Here is a 20,490-nt window from a genome sequence, read left to right as displayed (position 1 = left end):
TGCTGAAATGGCAACGCACCTAATTATTCTTATTTTTAGCAAGAACCGCGCGCAACCCGCAGAGGACAACCTTCCCGATGCCTCCGATCCGACATGCAAACAAGCCCTTGTTGTTGCTATGCTTCCAAGAACCCTTGGCACGCCTGCAAAGCTCCTTAAAGCTTTGCAAATCCTGGCTGATCTCTTCGGCTGCTTTCCCCCAGTTTCCTTGGCCATTTCCCTTCCTCTTTGCACAGACCTCCCTATTACTACCTCCCCGCGCCTCCATTTCCCTTCCCTGGAAACGCATTCCTCAAAGGACTGGTGCAAAAAAAATATAAACGCATATAGAAATCAGAGCATCCTCACCTCATTTATCCGCAAGGACCAGTCAGGCTCCGCGAGATGGCAAAAGATGGTTAAGAGAAGGAAGGAGGCAGGAGGAAGGAAGGAGCAGGCTCAATATGTCTAGGAACCGCATGCAATCTTCCCTTTACCCCACCCCAAACCAACCCACTTTCTGCTGCTGTGATTCTGTCCAGCTGACACTCCCCGCCCCCCCCCCCCGATGAGAGCTGTAGGGATTTCAGCCCAAGGTTTCCTTCCTGCCTTCAGAAATTCACCTCTGCAAACGGGGAGGAGGGGAAAGACGAGAATTAAAGCCTTGCCTGCACATCAAGTCCCTCCTTGTGGGAGGAAGGCTCTGTGGCACATGACGGACAGGTGGAGGAGGAGGAGGAGGAGGAGGATAAGCAGCGGGGGGCGGGGGGAGGAAGAGGAGGAGGTTTATAGGACAACCCCCCCCCCCAGCAGGTGTGCTGGCGGGAGTAAGGCTGAGCAGAGGTGTCAAAATCATGTTTTTTCCCAGTTTAAAGCTGTTTGTTATGGGTTTTTTTTTAAAAGGCCTGCATGAAAATTCTCATCAACATTGCATGGGCAATTGCAATTTAATGCACACATTTTATTTTTAGAAATTTTTATTGATTATTTTCACATAACAAATTATTTCAGCAATTACAATGGGAGTTTTCTTGGCAAGGATACTGGAGTGGCTTGCCGGTTCCTGCTCCAGGTGGATCATGTTTGGTCAAAACTCTCCACTATGACCTGTCCATCTTGGGTGGCCCTGCATGGCATGGCTCATAGCTTCTCTGAGTTGTTCAAGCTCCTTCGCCATGGCAAGGCAGTGATTCATGAAGGAGGAGACTCTTGAGAGTCCCATGGACTGCAAGAAGATTAAACCTCTTCATTCTCAAGGAAATCAGCGCTGAGTGCTCACTGGAAGGACAGATCCTGAAGCTGAGGCTCCAAGACTTTGGCCACCTCATGAGAAGAGAAGACTCCCTGGAAAAGACCCTGATGTTGGGAAAGATGGAGGGCACAAGGAGAAGGGGCGACAGAGGACGAGATGGTTGGACAGTGTTCTCAAAGCTACCAGCATGAGTTTGACCAAACTGCAGGAGGCAGTGGAAAACCAATCAGACTGCTGCATTCTGAATCCTATTGTTCTAGGACCAACCAGACTGCTGCATTCTGAATCCTGTTGTTCTAGGACCAATCAGACTGCTGCCTTTTGGATCCTATTCCACTCAGTGCATAACACTGAGATTGTTAATTTGGTGTTTTCCCCAAGGTGGTTGTCACCAATGGAAGCGAAGGCTCAGAAAAAGCTCAATATGGAAGCCAAATGGCCGAAGTATTGGGAAATTCTGGAACAAGAGGGAGACAGATTAAAACTACAGGGTTTTGAAAAACTAAAAAATAGAGTGCGGGATTGGCTCCATTATTATCAAATAATGGAGGCATATAATCTGGACAAAAAAATTGGCTTCCAGGTGGAAAAATCAAAATTGGAAATAGAGCTGTTAGATCGCAAAAGTAAGAATTTGTCAAGAATGGATAACTTGCTGTTGAAATGGAACACTCAGGATGAAACGGTGAAATCAGCTATGATTAAATGGGCACAAGATGTTGGACATAATATTATGATGGCTGACTGGGAACAGTTATGGACCACAGGTATGAAATTTACGGCATATAATGCCTTAAGAGAGAATATAATGAAAATGATTTACAGGTGGTACATGACCCCAGTCAAGCTTGCAAAAATTTATCATTTGCCCGATAATAAATGTTGGAAATGTAAAGAGACCGAAGGCACATTCTTTCACCTTTGGTGGACATGCCCAAGGATTAAGACTTTCTGGGAAATGATTTACAATGAAATGAAAAAGGTATTTAAATATACTTTTTTGAAGAAACCAGAGGCCTTTCTCCTGGGCATGGTCGGCCAATTGGTGCCAAAGAAGGATAGAACTTTCTTTATGTATGCAACAACAGCAGCAAGAATACTCATCGGGAAGTATTGGAAGACACAAGATCTATCCACCCGGGAAGAATGGCAGATGAAGATGATGGACTACATGGAACTGGCAGAAATGACTGGCAGAATCCGAGACCAGGGAGAAGAGTCGGTGGAAGAAGATTGGAAGAAATTTAAAGATTATTTACAGAAATATTGTAAAATTAAGGAATGTTAGAAAGATGTTGGAATGAAGTTACATGGCTTTAGCAGAAATGTTATAAAGAATTAAGTATAATAGAATGTAATTGGATTAAAGGAAAAAATAATGTTAGAATTTGTTAAGTTAAATAATAGGACAGAAGTCTGAGGAAGATGGAAAGGATTTGCTGAAACAAATACTGTATTTTTCGCCCTATAGGACGCACCGACCCATAAGGCGCACCTAGTTTTTGGGGGGGGAAATAAAGGGGAAAAAATTATTTCCCCCCCAGGCGCGGGGCTGGGGCGGGGGAAGCCCGAGCTTCCCCCGACCCCAGCCCCCAAACAGGCAACTCTCTGTAAGCCGTGGGAGCCCAGCCCTGGGCTCCCGCTGCTTGCGGAGAGGTGCGCGAAGCCTGGAGAGCAAGAGGGGTCGGTGCGCACCGACCCCCTCGCTCTCCAGGCTTCAGCGAAATCCTGCATTCACCCCATAGGACGCACACACATTTCCCCTTCATTTTTGGAGGGGAAAAGGTGCGTCCTATAGGGCGAAAAATACAGTAATTGAAGTGGAATACAAAAAAGGGAGGTGTGAGGAGGTCGCTGAAACAAGCAAAATAAAGTTAATAACATTGAAAGTATTGGTTGTGTTTCTTTTTTCTTTTTTTAAACTGTTTTTGTTTTATTTTTGTTATGTATATGTAATATTTTTGTTTTTGGGTTGTATTGTATGGTTTTGTTATGTTTAATTCCTTTTCTTTTTTTCTTTCTGTAACTTTCAAAACTTTAATAAATATTATTTTTTTAAAAAGAGATTGTTAATTTGGGGTTTTCATCAGCTGTATGCCACAATCATCACAATTATAACAAATAAAGGCTTGACATGTCTCGCTTTGCATGTCATGAGTCTATCTCATATATTAGTTTCACTTTTTAAGGTGAATTACTGAAATAAATGAACTTTTCCACAATATTCTAATTTTTGGAGTTTCACCTGTAATTAGTGCATGAAGGGGTTAAGACCATAGAGTAAGCTGTCCTGCCAGACTTAGCTCACCTTGGGAGGGACCAGGTAATCAAGGCTTTGTTCCCTTCCAGTCTACCTGACTCAGCTAGGCGGGTTGCTCCAGCTTAGCCCCATGGCTCTCACAAACTGTTCTTGTGTTTCTATACCAACAATTCAGGAACTTTCGCCACTAAGCCAAGTTTTATTGCCTGTGCAACTGTTTCTGAATGCTGTATGAAATCTGACCTTTGAATAATTTGTAAGTAAACCATTCTTAACCTACCATCATGCGCTCTTTTCCTATGCTGGGGGAAGAGGGAAGCATTGACATTCACAAGGGTGTATTTTAAAGGTCTAACAGTCTATTCTTCCACATACATGATTGTGAACACACACATGGGTTGTTAGGGACGCGGGTGGCACTGTGGGTTAAACCACTGAGCCTAAGACTTGCCGATCAGAAGGTCGGCGGTTCGAATCCCCGTGACAGGGTGAGCTCCCGTTGCTCGGTCCCTGCTCCTGCCCACCTAGCAGTTCAAAAGCACGTCAAAGTGCAAGTAGATAAATAGGTACCACTCCGGTGGGAAGGTAAACGGCGTTTCCGTGCACTGCTCTGGTTTGCCAGAAGCGGCTTAGTCATGCTGGCCACATGACCCGGAAGCTGTACGCCGGCTCCCTTGGCCAATAAAGCGAGATGAGCGCCGCAACCCCAGAGTCGGTCACGACTGGACCTAATAGTCAGGGGTCCCTTTACCTTTTTTACACGGGTTGTTCCCTGATATTTGAGAAGGCAAAATCTAACAGCCCCTCGGATCTGTCTGTGGTGATGTGGATCCATTACAAGTTAGAAATTAGAAGTGAAGTATGTCCAGCTGAAGAAAAGCCAAGAGAAGCCAAAGTGAGTAGAATTACCTGGGGATTGGGGAAGCTTTGCATATCTATCCATTTCTCTTTTTCTCCATTTCTCATTCTTTCATTTTCAGAGCTCCACATTTCCACCTCAGTTTGTGATTTTGAAGTGGAGCGGAGGAAATCCTCATGAGACCCCACCAGGGTTTAGTGTGAACGAGTCCTTTCTCTCTGAATCTACTGTCGATCTCACTGGGGCAGATCCTGAGTTTTAGCGCTATTTGAAAAGGGAGAAAAATGTCCATTTCACTCTTCTTCCACCAGAGGGCTGTTGAAGGACATTCTATTTTCTCTGCGATTCGGTGTAAACATCCAGCAGTCAGCAGCAGCTTTTATGCTAAGTGGCCTGGGGGGACGAAAAATGAAAATAAGATAAATGATCCTGTAATTCTGGATTGTTTCTCTATTACTCCTTTCCCCCTTTCTTTCCACATTCAGCCCAAAAACCCAGATGACAGCAGCAGAGGGATAAAACAGCTGGAACCACAATTGAACTGTAAAATGGTGGTTTACTTGAGTCAAAATGAGAGTTCCCCCAAACATTTTTTAAAGAAAAAATCTCTCTCTCTCTGTCTCTCTCTGTGATTTTTATTAAATTTTCTGTTTTACAATGTAGAGTATTCATTTATACAAACCTTAAAATATCAATGACTTCCCTTCTTCTCTTTCCATGGTTCATTTTACATAGCAGAAATCCCTGCATATTTTATATAAACTAAACCATTTGGTATTCCATTACTATTACTCCCATCAAAACTTATTTACACTGCTGGATTTCCAGTCATACCTCGGGTTGAAGTTGCTTCAGGTTGAGCACTTGCGGGTTGCGCTCCGTGGCGACCCGGAAGTAACGGAGCGCGTTACTTCCGGGTTTTGCCACTCACGCATGCGCAGACGGTCAAAATGACATCATGCGCATGCACGGAAGTGGTGAATCGCGACCTGCGCACGCACAGACACAGGTTGCGTTTACTTCAGTATGCGAACAGGACTCTGGAATGGATCCCGTTCGTATCCAGAGGTACCACTGTATATTAATGCTGCCAACGTTTTCAAGTGTACACAATCCCCCCCCATATATTCCATAGACATTTTCCAATCTTCTTTAAACGAATGCCCTTCTTGTTCTCTTATTCTATACATTAGATCTGCAAACTGCGCATATTCCATCAGTTTAAGTTGCCATTCTTCTTTAGTTGAGACCTCGTTCGTTTTCCATTTTTGGGCTAACAAAACACGGGCTGCTGTAGTGGCATACATAATAATCCTTTTATTGACACCTGGGAATTTCCATCTGAATTATCCCCCCAAAAAAGGACTCTGGTTTTTTGGGGGGAAGGTGCTTTTAAACATTTTTTTCAGTTCATTATGGATTATTTCCCAATACTCTTTTACCCTTTTACATGTCCACCATATGTTCAAAGAACGTTCCCTCCGCCTCCTTGCTTCTCCAACACTTATCTGATTCAGTCTTATAAATCTTAGCAAGTCTACTCTGAGTTAAACACCATCTGTAAATCATTTTCAAGTAGTTCCCCTTTAAGGAATAACATGCTGTGAAATTCAGATCGATCTGGACTCCAGCTCTCATCAGCCACAGCCAGGTTGACCAGTGCTCAGAGCAGGGCTGATGGGAGTTGCAGTCCAACAGAATCTGGAGGGAGCCACACCAGATACCCATGGCATAAATGTCCATGCAGAACAGTCCACTCTTGTCACATGCAGCTTGATGCTACAACAAATTCATTGGCAAGTAAAATAACCAAGCAACACCGGGGAATGGGACAATTGGATAAAAGAAAATGAAGAATATTACTGTACGGAATTCCCCGGAGATTGGCTCCCCAAGGAGAAAGAGAAGAAAATGCGAAAGAACCCAACAGGGAATAAGGATGTATGCAACTACAAACAGGAACAAGAAAACTCGCAGAGGGGGCTTGGAGGTGACCTGAGAGCCTCAGATATTAGAACACCTGACTGATAGATAGGATCTAATTACATAAGGACTGACACTATCCGGAACCAGGAAAAGGGACGTTGGATAAATCTAGAATGAGAAATGCTTTTTGTAATAAATCTATATTTAGGGAATTAATGTAATACTAATGAAACATTAAAAGATGTTGGAAAGGAAGTAATTGGCTTTAGCAGAAAAGTTAGAAGTTCAGGGGTTCAGGAGCAGAAGCACAGGGAAGAGGGGAGATGGAGAGCGAAGGGGAAGAATCTGAGGGCAGCGTAGGAGAAGATGACAGTGGCCCGAGAGATTCCATGAGCCTCTCCAGCGAATCGGAAGATTCACAGAAGGGGGCGCCAGTGGCCAGGGCAAGGGGATTCCCAAGGGGGACACTCCAGGAGCAAGGGGCCAGCAGGGACTCCCAGAGTAGCAGTTGGAAATCAGGACCAGCTTCCCCACCAGAGCATAGTGGGGGGGAAGAGTCCCAGGTATCGAGGGCAGAGGATTCCACACCAGGGAGTGAAGATAAGTCAGGGCTGGTCACGCCTCCATCGGAGAGCCAGACAACGGAGGGGAGGTCAGATCCGGGCAGTATCCCGGAAGAGGGAAGCAGTGACAGAAGCAGTGTGACGGTCAGGAGGAAGGTCACTGGGTTGGCGCGAGAGGCAAGTTCAAATGTACAGGAGTGCGGGACAGCAGAGAATGAGGATTGGGAACCGGGTCCTAAAGCCCGCCGGAGACAGGGGGAGGAGTCAGGGGACTCAGCGTCAGAGGAGTCCAGAAAGGGGAAAGCCCCGGCGGGCAGGAGGACCCAGAGGAGGAGAGAACAACGGAAAAGGTGGAGCAGGGCTAGGATCTTAAACTGGTGCCAGAGGGGAGGAGATTCAGACGGGACTTCGCCGGTCTAGGGTTTAAGACGTAGGGCTGCGCGCTGCGGCTTTGGAATGGAAGTTGAACTTCAATAAAGACTTTTGTACATAACGACGATCGGGCGTTGGTCCTCTGTGAGCTAGGACCTAGGGGCAGCTCTGACAGGTTTAAACTTTGGAATTTTAATGATTTGAAGACAAGATAAAATTAATGAAATTAATGCAAAAAAGGAAGTGGTTTGAGTAATAAGGTGAAATAAGAACTTGTAAGAATGGTTTGATTATAAATGAAAATGTGAAGTTATACTATATGGGGACATACAATTAAGGGTAAGATAAGAGGGTATGAATTTGCTGAAATAATCTTTAAATGGAATACAAAGAGGGAGGTGAGAGGAAGTCAGGAAAATAAGTAAGAGAATGATGAGAAACTGAAAAGAGGGAATTTTATTTTTATCTATCTTTTTTTCTTTTATGTTTTTTCTTTTTGTGTTGAATTTTTGGCTTTTGTATTTTTCTGGTGTCTATTTTTTTTGTTGTTGTTGTTGTCTGTGGTTTTGTAACCCTTTTTTTGTTAAAATCTAAATAAATATTTTTTTTTTAAAAAAAGTAAAATAACCAAGCAAGTATTAGAAACCACCCCAGAATTGGCCTTACTAAACACCTTCCAAGACAATAATGCCCATTTACACCACAAAAAACTCATAACCAGCCTACTCTCAGCAGCTAGATACGCCATAACCAGACACTGGAGAGACCTGTCAGGAGTAAGCATGGACCAATGGTACCAAACAGTATGGGAAACAGCCCTAGTAGAAAAATTAACCAATAAACGGAAACTGACATGGGGACAAATAGAAGAAGACACCTTCACCCCTGTATGGCTCCCCTTTATCACACACACAGCTCAACAAGACAATGACAAAAATCCACCAACAGCATACAACTCAATATGGCTAACCTGATCCAAAACACACACACACCCCACTCACACATGAAAACAAAGACCACCACAGCCAACCACAAATGAACAGCCACACCCTGGGCCAGGCATCCCCAAACTCAGCCCTCCAGATGTTTTTGGGACTACAACTCCCATTATCCCTGACCACTGGTCCTGTTAGCTAGGGGTGATGGGAGTTGTAGTCCCAAAACATCTGGGGGGCCGAGTTTGGGGGTGCATGCCCTAAGGCCAACCGCAACACCTCTCTCGCCACCAAAGGAACACAAGTGAACAGCAAAGAACCTGCACAAGCGACGCTGACACCAAACCCTACATATATTAAGTAAAATAGAAACATCGCCCCTCCAACCCCCCCATCTTCCCCCCTCCACCCCCTCCACCTCTTTCCCCCTCTTCTTCCCAATGTCTCAACAAATGAAACTGATTTGTTAAAATGTCACATGTGGAAGGGGGGAATACGAGAGAGAGACATTGCAAACACTTTTGTAAACCAAGAAAATCTTTAATTAAAAAAACACCAAAAAAATCATTGGCCTTTAAGGTGTTGCAAGAGATTCTTTTTTTTTTTTTTCTGCAGCAGACAACCATGGCCAGGAGATTCCAGCTAAACATCAGGAATAACTTCCGGGACAGTAAGTTGTTCAGCAGTGGAACGGTCTCCCTTGGGAGAAACCCAGGAAAGGGGTTGAGTAAAGAGCGCATTGTGAAACACATGTTATTCATGCTTACTGGCATGCTCCATTTTTGGGAAATGGTTGCGCTTCTTGGCCCTGATCTCACCCCAGCCTTTCACAAAGTGGTGTCATCCAGATGTTTGGGGCTACAACTCTAGTCTTTCCCAGACCCTTCATGGAGATGCAAAGGCTTGAAGCTTGCAGTGCCTGGGCTATTTTCACACGACTGTCCCTTAAAAGGTAAATTAAGACTTTAGTCCTGCTTGTGGTTTGTACGAACAACGGAAACTGTCTTAGAACTAATCTAGCCCAGGACTGCCCTGACTGGCAGCAGCTCTCCAGGGTTTCATGTTCTCTCATAACTAAAAAGGTAAAGGGACCCCTGTCCATTAGGTCCAGTCGTGACCGACTCTAGGGTTGTGGCGCTCATCTCGCTTTATTGGCTGAGAGAGCCGGCGTACAGCTTCCGGGTCATGTGGCCAGCATGACTAAGCCGCTTCTGGCGAACCAGAGCAGCACACGGAAATGCCGTTTACCTTCCCGGAAGAGCGGTACCTATTTATCTACTTGCACTTTGACGTGCTTTTGAACTGCTAGGTGGGCAGGAGCAGGGACCAAGCAATGGGAGCTCACCCCGTCGCGGGGATTCGAACCACCAACCGTCTGATTGGCAAGTCCTAGGCTCTGTGGTTTAACCCACAGCGCCACCCGTGAGTATATGTGCTTATCTGAAATATGTATGTATGTATGTATGTATGTATTTGCAATATTTTGCTTATATTTTGTAATAATTATGTTAAATAAATTAATAATAAATAAAAAAAACAACGGATCTTCCTCATTCTGAATAATGTTATCAATAAAGGGTTGATTTAAATGAGAAGGTGCTTCATATACTGAATTGTTCACACAAACTGGTAGTGACTCCAACCACAGGGTATTTCCCAGCCAGGGACTGAACCAAGCATGTGTTCTTGCACTGAGCTCTTTCCCTTCCCTTAAAAGTAAATGTGGAAATACAAACGGGAAACTGTTGAAGGAATTTATGTCTAGGTTGGGGGGTTTGTCCCTCCAGCAGATATCAGGCACATGCAGCCCACTACCAAAACCAGCACAATCACTTTTGTGACTTTTGTGATTTGTCCCCACAAAACAAACACACAAAACAAAACACTTCATCACAGTTTCTTCCTATCTAGTCAAAGGGCCTTTGCTGCACGATACCAAATGTAAGAATTCACTGATCAATGTATCTATGTACTGGCTCAATGGGAAAATTCATATAGACATGTGAGCTCAGCTACTCAGCAGCCCCTCTGCCTGAGTTATAATCCCTGGCATCCCGATACAGTGGTTCCTCGCAAGACGAATGCCTTGGAAGACGAAAAACTCGCAAAACGAAAGGGTTTTTCGTTTTTTTAGTTGCTTCGCAAGACGGATTTCCCTATGGGCTTGCTTCGCAAGACGAAAACGTCTTGCGGGTTTGCTTCCTTTGTCTTGCGAGTTTGTTTCCTTTTTCTTAAAACCGTGCCTTCACTTTGAGGAGCAACTCATAGCACGCGGTGTGGTAGCCTTTTTGAGGTTTTTGAAGACTTTGGTGATTTTTGAAGCTTTTCCAAAGTCCGTGCTTCGCAAGACGAAAAAATCGCAAGACCAAAAAACTCGTGGAACAAATTAATTTCGTCTTGCGAGGCACCACTGTACCTGAGTGCCAGACAGGTAGCCATTCCAGAAATAACAAACCCAGATGAAGACAAAAGGGTGGGATGAACTTGGCTGGGAAACAGGGAAATGTAAATATCTTCTTTTGTTCCACTTGATGGGTGTTTGGTGGAGGGCAAGGGGAACCATGGGGCAGGGTCCAGGATGCTGAGATTGCCACCAGACCTCCCCTTTCATGATGTAACCATGATGCATTAGTGATGTAGTTTGGGGGGGGGATGTAACATGGGGATCAGCAGCTAATAAAAGTTTGGGTTCTCTTTTGTTCGCGGCGTCCATCTTGTTCCACCTGGTGGCAGGTAGGAGTCCAGTCTTCAACAAAGACCAAGCCTACTGGCTGCTGTTTTGCTCTGGTATTCCTGGCTGGTGTCCTTGTTTTTTGTCCAAGGGAGCCCTCGGATTTCTCCATTAACAAAACAGTGGGGCACTGGAGCCCCCAGCAGAAACGGACGTACAGCCCCTCTCCACCAATTCCTCGGTGCTGCTTTGACACTCCGTAGAGTGCCTCTGTAGAGAGGCTACATGTCAAAGGGGGGGGGAATCCCCCTAACCCCATGTCTTGGTGAGTGGGAGAAGACAGGAAGGCGAACCAGAGAAGACTGGAATGCAGGAGCCTGGCGGATTCTCCCCTATAATAACTTGAGCAAATGAATTGCGTCAATTCCGTAGAAAAGGACTAGTGTCGCCGAAGCAAAAGGGCAGCAGTTAACTCAGTAGGCAAGGAGGAACGGAAAGGTAAGCTGGACCACCTCTGTCAACCGCAAGCAGCTCAGGCAGCTATACAAAGAGACGCCTTGTATAATACGACTCCTTCAGCAACAGAAGGGTTTGGCCAGAGAGAGAGAGAGAGAGAGAGACCTTTGCAGAGTCTGGGGAATCTGTGCAATCCACCCATCTGTACAGAATTAACAGTGTTCAGCTTATGTGGACGAGAGCGAAGCATCGCTCAGGGCCCAAGGCTAAATTTGGGAAACCTTTACAGGCCACCATATGGCTGAAGGAGCAAATGAACCAACAAACGGGCAGCGCTTGTGGAAAGAAGATCAGGCAGCCCCTGGTCGTCATCCTGAGACACGCCTCACTGGGATGAAACCCTATTGGAACCTGATTTGGGGGAAGTGGAGATTATAATAATGATTATAATAATGATTTATTTTGGTGCCAGCTATAAAGCTTGCCCTTCTGCCAAGCCCTTTGAGGTGTGTTGAGTGTTTTTTTGGAGGCAATGGCTGAATGCCTGAATGACTGAAGCAGATTGTTTCGTTTTAACTGATGGGTTGTTGTTGTTTTTAATTTGTGAATTGCATGTTTTGGATGGTAGCCAACAAAGTCTTATTCTTCCTTATTAAATTTCTATATCGCCCTTCATCCGAAAATCACATAGCCGTTTACAGTATAAAAGCACAAAAATACGTAACATAATACCAAAATAAAAACCCCTCTCCGTCCCACAAACTTGTTTAAAAGGCCACAGATCGTTTAATCAGACAAAGCCTGGTTCTAGAGAAACGTTTTCGCCTGGCGCCTAAATATATGTAATGAAGGGGCCAGGTGAGCCTCCCTGGGGAGAGCATCCCACAAGTGGGGAGCCACCACCGAAAATGCCCCCCGCACAAAGACTTTTGGATGCACAAGAGAACATATGTACAGAAGATGAGCCAGATGGATCAGGCCCATCTAGTTTAGTATCTTGTTCTCACAGGTACTAACCAGATGCCCCTGTGGGAAGCCGCCAAACAGAATCTGAACCCAAGACCACTCTCCCCTCGTGCATTAACTGGTATTCAGAAACATCACTTGGAGCCACAGCAGAGCCCTTGGAGCCACTAGCCATCAACAGACCACTTTCTCTTCCCTGAATTTGCTGAGTGCCCTTTTAAAGCCATCCAAGTTGGTGGACATTGACTATATGTTGTGTGAAGGAAGTCCTGGCTTGTAGACTGTCTTGAACAGGCTTCCTCAACCTCGGCCCTCCAGATGTTTTGAGACTACAATTCCCAGCATCCCTGACCACTGGTCCTGCTAGCTAGGGAGGTGGGGCTACCTTTGAAGGTGACCTGGAAACTACAACTAATCCAGAATGCAGCAGCTAGACTGGTGACTGGGAGCGGCCGCCGAGACCATACAACACCGGTCTTGAAAGACCTACATTGGCTCCCAGTACGTTTCCAAGCACAATTCAAAGTGTTGGTGCTGACCTTGAAAGCCCTAAACGGCCTCGGTCCAGTATACCTGAAGGAGCATCTCCACCCCCATCATTCTGCCCGGACGCTGAGGTCCAGCTCTGAGGGCCTTCTGGCCGTTCCCTCGCTGCGAGAAGCCAAGTTACAGGGAACCAGGCAGAGGGCCTTCTCGGTGGTGGTGCCTGCCCTGTGGAACGCCCTCCCACCCGATGTCAAAGAGAACAACTTCCTGACATTTAGAAGACATCTGAAGACAGCCCTGTTGAGGGAAGTTTTTAATGTGTGACATTTTAATGTATTTTTATCTTTGTTGGAAGCCGCCCAGAGTGGCTGGGGAAACCCAGCCAGATGGGCAGGGTGCAGTGGTGCCTCGCAAGACGAAATTAATCCGTTCCGCAAGTCTCTTCGTCTTGCGGTTTCTTCATCTTGCGAAGCACGGCTATTAGCGGCTTAGCGGCTTAGCGGCTATTAATGGCTTAGCGGCTTTAAGAAAAAGGAAACAAACTCGCAAGAACTCACAAGACGTTTCGTCTTGCGAAGCAAGCCCATAGGGAAATTCGTCTTGCGGAACAAGTCAAAAAACGGAAAACTCTTTCGTCTTGTGCGTTTTTCGTCTTGCGAGGCATTCGTCTTGCGAGGTACCACTGTACAAATAAATTATTATTATCATCATCATCATCATCGGAGTTGTAGGCCAAAAACATCAGGAGGGCCGAGGCTGAGGAAACCTGGTCTTGAATCTTCCAAACAAGATAGAAATCTGGACAAGGGCTGTTAAAACAACAACCACAACCTTCTTATCCAGTTCACCCATCTGGCTGGGCCACATGGTTGCTGATCTTCCGGTGGGCTTCATTTACTTTGGCCACAGAGGACACTGATTCTTGTGTGTTTGTCTGTTCTTTTCTCCACCCCACACCCCTCGGCTTCACTCTCCAAATGGTTCGTTGTGATGAGGTTTGCAGACGGCCTTGCCGGGCTTGCCAGAGCTTGCTTCTCCTACCGCCACCCAACGCAGCGCATGGCGTAATCGCTCGCCCGGAGGAGCTGTTAAAAGGGCCTGGCAGGAAACTTCAGACATTTTTTCCTTTGCTACTCATGTCATTTTCAATTAAAAGACAATCGCCTTCCCCTCCCCTCCTCTTCTTAGAACCCTGGGCCGAGTTCCTAGGCGGTAGCTGAGCTACTGGTTGAAAGAGGAACCGGTGGAAAGGAAACGCTCCGTGGGATGAAAAGGAGGAGGATGTGGAAGGAACACAGGTCGGGTGGGGATGAACTCATGAAATGGACCCTTGCTGGACAATAGGAGCGAGAAGAGATGGCAAAAAACAGAGACTCCTGCGGCTGATGTTTGATATTCCCCCAACACACATACACAACCACGGGACTTCTGACCCAATTGCGGGAGGTCACAAAAACACACACTTTGGCATCAGGTTTCTCATTTGGATCCCAACTTTTTACCAGAAATCAGCCTTATGGTAATAATACTGTTTTCAGTTCCTGGCTCGCTTTGTGCCCTTGACTCAATTGTTCCTTCCTTGCCCTCCATCTTGAATATATATATATATATATAGAGAGAGAGAGAGAGAGAGAGAGAGAGAGAGAGAGAGAGAGATTGGCATTTTGATTAAGCAAACAACTTCTTCTTCTTAAGGAAAAAGAGAAGTAGAATAGAGGTGGACATTGCCAGAGACCAACCAATAGCTGGGGAGGGGGGAGCTTGTTATACAGAAAGTATGCCCCAAGAAGGGACACGTGTGGCGCTGTGGGTTAAACCACAGAGCCTAGGACTTGCCGATCAGAAGGTCGGCGGTTCGAATCCCCGCCACGGGGTGAGCTCCCGTTGCTCGGTCCCTGCTCCTGCCAACCTAGCAGTTCGAAAGAACGTCAAAGTGCAAGTAGATAAATAGGTAAACCAAGGTAAACTAAGTAGATAAATAGGTAAACTAAACCAAGATGGCGCCGAGGTAAGACGCTCTTATCGGAGCTCAAAGAGATCTTTTAACTAAATGTTGCCGGCTCTCCTCCCTTTTGGATTCTATTTCCTTTCATTATTTCGCTGTGCGTTTGAACATTTTATCTTATCTTATCCTCCTCGGTGCCGGGACTTAATGAAGTTAAAGAAGTTTTAACGAAGGCTCTCAGACATTCCCTCTCGAGCACTAAGGCACCCCCTCCCAGTTACTCGTTACTTACCTCGCAGCAGTCCAGCTAGGACCGAATGAGAATTGAACAAGATTGTGACCAGAGAACTTTAGCACTTTATCATTCTATTTAGAAGTCTGATCTCATTGATTTAAGAATCTAGTAATGAGAAGAGGCAAAAGACCCAGGTGCCTTGATATAGAAACTGACACAGAGCCCTCTGGTTTTAAACAGAGTAATCTAGATAATTACCTGCTACCTCAAAAACAGCACGTATCTCCTCCCAAAACCTTCCTCAACTCCTTACATGGAAAGACAATTGAAGAGATATCCCTAGGAGTAAATGAGGACAAGGCTACTACTCCCATAACCGAGGCACAAGCACTAATTGATAGAAAGGTGGAGCTGCTGGAGGAATGCTGCCTATTGACTGCTCAAACAGTTCAAAAAATCTTTGAACAATTACAAAACATCTCCAAGAAGCTGGATAACCCAGATGAAAGGAGGCAACTCACTCCCTTTTTGCCATCCTTAACAACCCCTGGAAATAAACAGAACAAATACAAATTTATACCTCTAAATCAGTCAAAAATCAGAGGAAGCCCCCCTCACTCAATCAACCTGATACTGAGGCCATGTGAGATTGTTCTCCACATTTTTCCATATAGAGGACCCCTACCTTACTGGGAGTCATCTTTCTGGGCCAGACACCATCTAAATCTGCTCCTTGGTTCTGAGGGCGGAAGCATTGACTTAAAAGCAGTCAAGAGGCTCACTAACGACGGATATTCCAAAAAAGTACTACTAAGATTTGGTAGTCATAGAATCCCAACTAAAATCTTAAGGGTAAAGGCTCATTTAGCCCAGAAAGGAATTTTTCCGCGCCGACATTTTGAAGATATATCACCCAGACCATTGTTTGCATCTAAAAGACAGAATAAGATGAACAAGGCCATTCCACCAGAAGCCGACATCTCCCCTACCCCCGTGGAAGAACCCAGTAGATGGGAGAAACCGCAGTCAGCTACCCGGAAAATTACGCAAGAAAAATCCAAGCTCCCAAACCATGCGACTGTAGCATCAAATAACAACCTCGCCCTTGACACAATAGACTGGACAGTCCCAGAAGAAGAAGATCTGCTGAGTAATTTTGCCAAGCTACCAGATAAAGAACAAATAAACATACTCAGTAAATTGACGAAACTACAGGCCAGATTGACCGAAATTCACCGACAAGGTCAACAAAATGCAGTAGATACAATACACAATCAAACTTTACACTTGCCAGCCTTTTCCCCAAAATGCATAGTCAAAAAGAGAGCTGCAAATGGAACTTTCAAATGTATAGATGCAGAGCTACAAATCCAGCCGCCTTTAGAATATGAAACGGCAAGGAAAAACTCCAGTAATGAGACTACAAACTCCTGGCTGAGATATCAAATACTAGCTCCAAACGAAATAGGTACCCCTTATTTAAGTACCACAAAGGACTCTAACTTTGCCGAACAAAAGATGACCTCCAACAGACCTGACACACCGAGCTCAACACCTAATGAGGCCAAAGAAATGGAAGTAGAGACTAAAAACAGTCCTACTGTCCATAATAGCCCACCAACCACAGAAATCTCTCAGGAACAAGGAACAGTTAAGGAAGAAAATCAAGAAAGGGAGGAAATTCAAATTTCCCGCACTTTAAAAAAGAATCTAAAAGATCCACCATTACGTCCCCCACCGAAAGCAGCGACAAATGGCTGTATCTGCACAAGAAAAAATTCCTCGCTGGACTTAATGACAGAACTAGAATGACTAAATGCTGTCAACCAGCCACCAACCCAAAAACGGATCCTACGCCTGTTGTCCTGGAATATCGCAGGGTGGGGAAACAAAGACGGAGACCCAGACCTAATGAACTTCTTTAAGGATTTTGAACTAATACTCCTACAAGAAACATGGTCAACTAGAGATATTAAAATTAACGGATTCATCTCCTATACGAAACCCGCATTGAAAACAAACACGAAGGGCCGGCCGAAAGCAGGGTTCTGTTGTATGATCAAAGACAACTTAGGGTTTGAAATCAAGCAACTAGAAATATGTTTACCACTTGCACAAGCTCTACTTTTAACCCGAAAAAAAGACTCTTTGCTACTTGTAAATGTCTATATCCCCCCAACCAAAAACAACATCAGTAGTGAAAATTGGTCACAATTAACTTTTTATATAGAAAATCTGTCCGATAAATACCCAAATGCCTCACTGATAATAGCAGGTGATTTTAATGCCAGAGTGGGAACCAACAATGAACAACTATGTAGCAAACTAAATTGGAATACTGATAATGATATCGCACATGCCCTGAAAATAGGACGATTCTCCAGAGACAGGGTTGTTAACAACGAAGGCTTACGCCTACTTGAATTATGTAACAACTTTAATTTGCAGATTGTGAACGGTTCAACAAATGGCGATAGAAGCGGGGAGTTTACATATTTCTCCCCCCGAGGATGCAGTGTCATCGACTATATTCTTGTCCCTTACAATATTATAAATTCGATCATGGACCTCAAAATTGGAACGCGCACTGAAAGCGATCATCAGCCATTATTGCTGTCTATTAGCTTAAAGGACGAAACCAAAATAACTAAGCACAATATCATAGAACCTTCTCAATACAAACAAATGACCCAATTAAAATGGTCCCAGGAAATGAGTGCAGAAGTGGGGCATAAACTTACAGCTAACCTGAGAAAACAAGTATTATTCAACTTAAAGACCACTAATTCCTACTGTGATATTCCTAAAATTTATAATGAAATCTTCCAAATGCTTGTAGAGCTTAGTTCTCCACCTAAAGTTTGGGAACTTAAATATAGCGCTAGCCCTTGGTTTGATGATGAATGTTTCCAGCTAAAAAGAAAACTGCGCCAAACATTTAAAAATAATCGCACTAAACTAGAGCCCTCTTATCTTGATGAAAAAAGAAAATACCATTATATTCTGGCCGAAAAGAAACAGAAATACGCAACTCAAAAATGGCTACAATTATTCGACTCAATTCAGAGTAAAAACAACAAAGCGTTCTGGAGCCTAGTGTACGGAGGACTGAAAGCCGAAAATCAACTAACTCTGCCACCAATTGCAGAATCCAAATGGTCCCAATACTTTACATCTGTATTTAACAATCTACACGGTGAACTTAAAGGAAATGAAACCATTAAAAATAAAATTAATAAACTCCAGGAGTGGCCAAGGGTAGAGGAAGAGGAAATTAGAGAGATAGTTAAAAACTTCAAATCGGGGAAATCTCCTGGGCCAGACGGTCTACCAATAGAACTATTTAAGACCTATATAGATTGGTGGGCAGAACCCTTAGCTCAATTGTTTACTCTTATAGATAAATATGGGACCATACCTGAGATATGGTTAAGATCAATAATTATTCCAATCTTTAAAAATGGCGACCCAAAAGAACCAAGGAATTATAGACCGATAAGCCTACTATCAGTGATAGGGAAAATCTACGCTAAGCACCTCTTATCTAAACTTCTTACCTGGATGAAAAATCTAAATTTACCAGGGAAAGAACAAATAGGTTTCTCCAAAGGTTGCTCTACTCTAGACCACTGTCTTACACTTATGCATCTGGTTGAAAAATACAGATCCCAAAGGCAATCTAAGATATACGCTGCTTTTGTAGATTTTCGTGGTGCATTCGACTCAATTGACCGCCCAAAGTTGTGGAGGAAACTCACAGAATTAAAAATTGATCAGCGCTTATTGATTCTAATGCAAAATCTACATTCTTCCAATACCTGTCAAGTCAAACTTAACACCAAAGGTCACCTCTCCTCAGACATCCCAAACTCGAAAGGGGTAAAACAAGGGTGTATTCTTGCCCCCTTTCTATTTAATTTATTTTTATCAGACTTGCCAGATTACCTTCAAAAAATAGAATCACATGCCCCTAAACTCAATCAGAAACCAGTTCCTCTCTTATTATACGCAGACGATGCTGTCTTACTATCACTAACGAGCTTGGGTCTGAAACGTCTTATATCTTCACTGATCCTTTACTGCGAATGTAACAAACTCTCTATAAATTATGAGAAGACAAAAATTTTGGTCTTCTCGAATGGTTGGAAATTAGAGAAATGGAAAATAAGAGGGCAAGAAATCCAACAAGTGAAAATCCATAGATATCTGGGAATCTTATTCCAGAGCAACTTAGGGTGGGCAACCCATCGCACAAATGCCATAAAACAGGCAAAGTGCATCTCATCAGCAGTTGCCCGTTTTTATTATCAGAAAGGTAATCAATTTATTCCTGCGGCCAATCAGATATTTCAAGCAAAAGTGCAATCCCAGATATTCTATGGTATCCCGCTATGGGTCCAAGCATATAACAGTGATATAAAAAAGATTCACTCCAGCTTTTTGAGACGTATTCTTGGACTCCCTCTTATGATCAAATATGAAACAATGTGTGCAGAAATAGGCATACACACAATGGAATACTGGGCATGGTCCACCTCAATAAAGTATTGGTTACGCTGCCATTTTCGCTGCCCTCCATCAAGTCTGCTCGCTGATTTGCTCAAAGACCCTTATAAATCAAGATGGTATCAGCACCTTGAAAAAAAAATTGAATCTTTAGGCATCGAGCTGGAGCTCCTGTACAATTCTAATGAGCAATATATTCTCCATAATATCCTAACTAGACTAAAGGATGTCGAGAGACAAAATATTATGGCAGCTGTAAACAAAATTTGCTCCCCCAGATTCTACGATTTAAATATCTTAGATTGCAGAGCCAATTACGTCTCTAAATTAATAATCCCAGCCCAACGTAGGGCTTTTATGCTGGCCCGTTTGAATGTTTTTCCCTCAGCATTTGTCTGGGGAAGATATCAAAACATTCCCAGAAGCAAGAGATTCTGCAGATGTTCTATGAATGTCCCGGACACTGTAGAGCATATCCTCTTTCATTGCCCATTGTACAGTACGCTCCGTCAACGCGTGCTGTCCCCCCTTTCGGGTGGTCTGGAACCCCAGCAAGCTGAATGTGTGGGACTCTACCTATCCGACGCTGACCAAAGGGTAACGGCGGGGGTAGCCGAGTTTTTGGCAGCAGTCCTCCAAGGAGCAGGTTAACAAGGAAAACCACTGATTCTATATGTATATATTTATATTTGTATGTAGCCAACTCCTGCCTTTTTATATATATCTCAAGGCTTTTATATGTTATTTTCCTTTTATGGTTTTACCTGCATAATGCCTAATAAAGGTTTGATAAGTAGTAGTAGTAGTAAATAGGTAGCACTCCAGCGGGAAGGTAAATGCCGTTTCCATGTGCTGCTCTGGTTCACCAGAAGTGGCTTAGTCCTGCTGGCCACATGACCCGGAAGCTGTACGCCGGCTCCCTCAGCCAATAAAGCGAGATGAGCGCCGCAACCCCAGAGTCGGCCACGACTGAACCTAATGGTCAGGGGTCCCTTTACCTTATCCCCCAGGAAATGGGTTCGATGCCCAACCTATGGAAGGAAAACCAGCCAGTGGCAACAGCCCTACACTTACAAGCA

General features: G+C 44.3%; 1 protein-coding gene across 2 annotated transcripts in view; it reads right to left on the bottom strand.

Annotated features, from left to right (window-relative positions):
* The window catches only part of ABHD8 (abhydrolase domain containing 8), a 40,594-nt gene extending 35,798 nt beyond the window's left edge, over positions 1-4,796 (bottom strand). Inside the window, exon 1 of one of the 2 annotated variants that reach the window (XM_079960793.1) lies at positions 4,401-4,796. In XM_079960793.1, coding sequence (XP_079816919.1) covers positions 4,401-4,434 — 34 coding nt within the window. In that variant the 5' untranslated portion in view covers positions 4,435-4,796. Of the gene's footprint in view, positions 1-348; positions 653-4,400 lie in introns of those variants that run through there. The other variant, XM_079960794.1, reaches the window with a different exon arrangement.
* Between the last annotated feature and the right edge of the window lie 15,694 nt (positions 4,797-20,490).

This window comes from Podarcis cretensis (assembly GCF_951804945.1).
Source record: "Podarcis cretensis genome assembly, chromosome: 18".
In the NCBI taxonomy this organism is placed as follows: Eukaryota; Metazoa; Chordata; class Lepidosauria; order Squamata; family Lacertidae; genus Podarcis; species Podarcis cretensis.
This window is presented reverse-complemented; position numbering and strand designations above follow the sequence as displayed.